General features: G+C 41.0%; 1 protein-coding gene across 1 annotated transcript; it reads right to left on the reverse strand.

The window, feature by feature from the left end:
* Window positions 1-776: 776 nt before the first annotated feature.
* Window positions 777-4794, reverse strand: LOC136491523 (G-type lectin S-receptor-like serine/threonine-protein kinase At1g11330). Its single transcript, XM_066487849.1, has 7 exons — window positions 3519-4794; window positions 2434-2532; window positions 2169-2350; window positions 1884-2094; window positions 1549-1786; window positions 1299-1449; window positions 777-1182 (listed from the first exon to the last, which is right to left on the reverse strand). The coding sequence occupies exons 1-7, from the start codon at window positions 4792-4794 to the stop codon at window positions 880-882; spliced, it is 2460 nt and encodes an 819-aa protein (XP_066343946.1). The 3' UTR covers window positions 777-879.
* Between the last annotated feature and the right edge of the window lie 382 nt (window positions 4795-5176).

A 5176-nucleotide genomic window follows, 5' to 3' on the forward strand; every position in this document is an offset into this window, starting at 1 on the left:
ATATTTCGTAATTAATCTAATAATACTATTTAATATCATAAATATTTTTGTTCTTCTAGTTTATGATACTTTTACTTAGAATAAATACAAAGCTACTTATATTTTTGGACGGTAGGAGTTGAGTGTAATTTGGAGCATTTTGAACTTTTCTTCTAGACTATAGTACATTTTAAACAATTTTTGGGAATACTTGAATCCCCTAAAGATTAAAAAATCTGGATTCTAAATAGTGATTGTCGAATTTGGATTCTGGATAAAAATAACGAGTCATGTTTTATTACTAGAGATTCTAACTAGTTGGTTGGATGTATTATAAAAAATCTGCCCCTACATATTTTGATCTTATTCTCGTTCTTCCATCTCGCTAATTTACTAGGGGATTTAAACGTGCCCTAATTTGACATGTTGTCAAACAAAAATCTAATTTGACATGTGACAGTTCTCATTGAAGTGAGAGGGGAGGAATGTAGGATGGCTTGCAAAGTTTGCCGAATGAAAAAAAAAATCGGTAGGGATGGTCTCTGCATGGGTAACCGTGAGCACATGTCATGGATTTATGACATATGCCCATGCGTAAGCATCCAATGTATGTTACCATGCATATTTTCATGTGTTAGTTGGAAAGAAAAATTATTGCGTAAATTCACGAGGACTACAAGTATTTAGATAATTGCATAAATTTAGGAAGACTGCAACTCTTTAGATACTTATGCATGGACATATATCGTGAATCCGTTACAGTACCCACCATTATGCCATGATAATATATTCCTCCATTGTTGTACACGGTAAAGATGAGCTTTAAGCAGCCCATGTAATAAACTCAAAGGCAGAGGAACAACATATGCTGAAGTGCACTTATCCATGTACAGTCAACATTTAGCGGCCTTCTACCTCCGTGAAGCTCATGGCATTCAAGGACAATACTCTATTGTTGCCAACTCTTGCAGGTTCAGCATCCCTACGTACAAAATACACTGCTTGCATTGGTATTGGGAGCAGTGTGGTTTTGTTCTCCAGCATGGATAAAACTTCTGACATGAGTGGCCTACAGTCCGGACTGTCTTGAACACATAAGAGTCCTATGTGAATGCACCGTGAAACTTCATCGAGTGGACAGTTCTCCTTAATAGATGATTCTACCAAATCATCTATTTTGCCATCCTTCCATAAGTTCCATGCCTGAACAGAGAGATAATTTTCTCAGCAAGTGAGTACATTTTTATAGGCAGTAGAGCTTGATTGGGAGCATCACTCTTACGTTAAAAAAAAGATTGGGAGCATCACTCAATACTTACATATACTATAAGGTTAGGAAAATCCATGATAAGATGTGGTGAGCACATCTTTAATCCACTCACAATCTCCAACAGTAGAACACCAAAGCTATAGGTGTCTGACTTAACTGAAAATGCACCTTCCATTGCATACTCAGGGGACATGTAACCACTGTGCAAATGAGTCACCAGTACATGATATTTGCATGATTCAAACAAATGCAAGTAGATAATTCCATCCAAATAATTTTGTAGTTCAAGAGTTACTTACTATGTCCCAACAACACGGTTAGTATTTGCATGGTCCTTATCACCGTAGAATATCCTGGCCATACCAAAATCTGATATCTTAGGGATCATCTCTTTGTCCAACAAGATGTTACTTGCTTTGAGGTCTCTATGAATTATTGTTAGCCTAGAGTCTTGATGTAGGTAAAGAATTCCTCTAGCTATCCCTTGGATTATCTTATGCCTTGCTGGCCACTGTAGCATTGGCTTTCTTTCAGAATCTGATAATAAGAGTGTCATATAAGGCATGTGGTAAGGCATGTATGGAAAATATTCTTTGGAGTTTTCATAGTATGAAAAATCAGAAATTAAATGTACCAAAGAGGAAGTAATCCAAGCTTTTGTTGGACAAGTACTCATATACCAACAACTTCTCATCTTCATGAAGACAGCAACCGAGAAGTTTAACTAGGTTTCTATGCTGCAATTTTGCAATCAAGACTACTTCATTTCTGAACTCCTCTGTGCCTTGTCCAGAACCCTTACTAAGCCTCTTGATGGCTACTTCCTTTGAACCTTGCAATATTCCCTACATGTTTTGTTCAGAATCTCATATTTTTTCTTGTCATTGTAACTATCAATGTAAAACCTTTTTATCAGTACCTTGTAAACTTTTCCGAAACCTCCCTTCCCAAGCATATTGGACTCTGAGAAATTGTCCGTTGCTGTGGCAATGTCTTCGAAGCTAATAAAAGTGCACTCTATATCTTCACCCCCATCTTCATCTGTAGATCTCAAGTATTCTAGCACCATTCTCTTCTGGACTTCCTTTTGTTTTTGTTTGCCTGTTGTAAAACATCAGTGTATTTTTTTTAACACTAACTCAAGAATGTTGTATTTGGAGAACAGGGCTGCTTGTTGTTTGTACCTTTGTATTTGCATGTCCAGAGAAGGGCTGCAGATGCGAGTAGCAGCGAGCATGCGATGGTGGGGAGTAAAATCTTAGCTAGATTGCTCTTATTTTTAACTGCATGTAAATATATCATATTAGAACTTCTACATCAAGCAACACTTGATTTTCTCACAAACAACCTCACCCCTCCTTCCCACACTAGTGAGTATCGACGAGTTACAGGTATGTGATATTGTGAATAGCTGAGGCTGCAGTATATATGCTCATATATATTTACAGGTACAAATCGCTCAAGTTTGAATTTTGCAGCTGTCTAAAATGGCATCAATATTGCAAATACAGGTTTCATCGGATATGATTGTGCACATTTCAGTTTACCTTTCCCGCACTGGGCGGTGGCTTTCATTTTTAACCTTAGTTGTTACACCTTGTTTCTATTTTGTAAACCATCTTGTAAATGGCTTGTAGACCAAACCTCTTCTTATATTTGATCAATGTGGCTCCTGCCATATTTTCAGAAAAAAGGAGTACTAAAAAAATGCTAGATGGCACTGGTACCTTTTTTTTTTTGACAAAAGGCAATGGTACCTGTTGAAGTGCGAGAGACAAAGCAGATGGTTTGTTTTTTTATGCCAATGCTAGTTAAGAGTCTAGGTCCACTTAGAATGGCATGGGTCATGACACAGCAAAAGGCATAAGTGTCATGCAGGATAAAACATTTTGGTTAGGCTTGTTCTGTTTCTTAGGGCAGCTCCAACGATCAACTTAAGTTAGCTCTAAGCATTTTTCTTATATTTTAATATAAGAGAGAGAAAAGATAGCTCTTGATCAAGAACTAAGCTTTTGCATATATTTTAAGGTTACGTGAGAGTGTCATGTGAGGCTATCCATATTAAAAGCTATGTGCTAAAAGTTAGTACTATTGAAGAAGTTGGCTTAGAGCTAGTAACTAGCTTTAACCATTGCGGGTGCCCTTAGATCCCCTCTCTCTGAGTTCTGCTTTATTCAAGTTACTTCTGTTGATGCAATGGAAATTGGAATGACGTTTTGAAAAAAAAAGAGAGGAAAAAACACTTTTGTGGTCATGGAAGTGGGCATACCAAGAGATCGTCCAAGCCGGAGGTACAAGGTCTCTGTCGCAGGTGAAACACTGGCCTTCACCATGTCGAGGAGAACCCCGGTCCAAAGCAAGCACCTCGATGTGTCAGTGTCACCCATGGTGCCATCATTACTCGAGTAGGTATAGGCATACGCCAAGCACGAGCAATTCCTGCTACACTCAGCTTGGCATTGGTCGAAGCTTCTGTTCCTGATGTGCACAAACTTGTCAGGAATCTTCATTCCAGACAAGGTCAGGAAACGGTCTTCCTGTCCGCATTCCAGAGCTTCCTTTCTTCGGCATCCTCTTGAAGAGTTGAGAGCATCTATAGGCTCAAACCCATCTATGCACTGGCACGCTGGGGCAACCCTAGTGTGGTCGCAGTAACCAAATGGGCCACATGAGGCATAGAGATCACAGGCACTAGGCACCTCAGAAACGGCCTTCCATAGCAACGAGTTGTTGTTCCAGATTTGGAGCCACATGTTGCCGGTGTAGTCAAGCAACAGACGTGTGTAGGGTGAGCCCTCAGAGGCTGTATAAGTATAGTAGAATCCGTCTCCTGCGCTGAACACCGATTCGAACAAGACATAGGTAGCATTGCTCTGGTACGTGGTGCCGGACACCGAGAGATCATTGGTAACAATAGCAGTGCGGAGGTACGGTGAAGTTCCATTCCAGATGAACAACTGAAGGTTGGAGTTAGGATCAATGCTGCTGGAGATGTCCCCGGTAGATGGGTCATCAGGGCCTTTCCATGCAACAAGGCGCATGGCAACTTGGGCCCTATAGGAAAACAAGAACTTCATGGTTGGAAGGATGGTGTCGGTTGGGTGATCAAAGCTTTGCCATATAACGTCCACCCCGCTTTGAAGGACAAAGTTCCCCGAATCGAGCAGTTTGGCGAAGGCTGTAGTGCCTCCCATGGTGACATTGCTTGTGGTTTCCCAATGAGTGTGTCCTTTTGAGTCGGACAACGAGAGTGTTAGATTGTTGTTGATGGCGAGCTTCGCTGAAGAATGTGTGGTGATGGGGTTGTCACGGTTTGCGACCCACACCACGGTGCGCTTGGGGATGTTGTGGTACCAAATTCCAATGTATAAATTCTTACTGGAGCTGGTTGGGAAGAAGAAACCAAGGGCGAAGATCCCGCCTTCAGAGACAAGCATGTCTCCAGGATAGAGTGGCTTTGATTGTGTGAGTTGGTTGTTGGATTCGGAGAGAGTACTCAAGAGCAAGAATAGGAACATGAGGACAGGGAGGTAGGCCACATCCATCAGCCCTCTGTTCTTTGTAGTTTGGATGTGAAGTGTGAAGAAGAAGGTAGTATCTATACATACACACGGAGAGCAACTAGATCAACAACTCGAATATTATTGTCATTGGGCTGGTAGAGTCAGCGGTCAAAAGAGCGAAGACTTGGACCAAAGTGGTGTAGCCCAGAGGCTCATGTCGTCTCCAATGAAAGTGATTGGTATAAAGACCATCTTGATGTGATGTGGATGTGATGTAGGGTTCTTGGACTGCTAAGACCGTCTTCAACAAGTGACCCATAAGAGCACCCAAACGCAAAATGGGTCTCCGATGGTATTGTATTGGTCTCCAACAGAGTATCTATACAGGAGACCTATTTTGGATGCCAGGGAGGCACAACATAAA

This window comes from Miscanthus floridulus, chromosome 11 (genome assembly GCF_019320115.1).
Source record: "Miscanthus floridulus cultivar M001 chromosome 11, ASM1932011v1, whole genome shotgun sequence".
Taxonomy (NCBI): Eukaryota; Viridiplantae; Streptophyta; class Magnoliopsida; order Poales; family Poaceae; genus Miscanthus; species Miscanthus floridulus.

Bases quoted from the DNA above. Each gene is read 5' to 3' on its own strand.
- LOC136491523 (XM_066487849.1), bottom strand. From the start codon at position 4,794: ATGGATGTGGCCTACCTCCCTGTCCTCATGTTCCTATTCTTGCTCTTG. The intron at 2,351-2,433 runs GTACAAACAACA...GTTTTACAACAG, and splicing joins CTGGACATGCAAATACAAAG to GCAAACAAAAACAAAAGGAA. The intron at 1,450-1,548 runs GTAAGTAACTCT...TCATTTGCACAG, and splicing joins AACCGTGTTGTTGGGACATA to TGGTTACATGTCCCCTGAGT.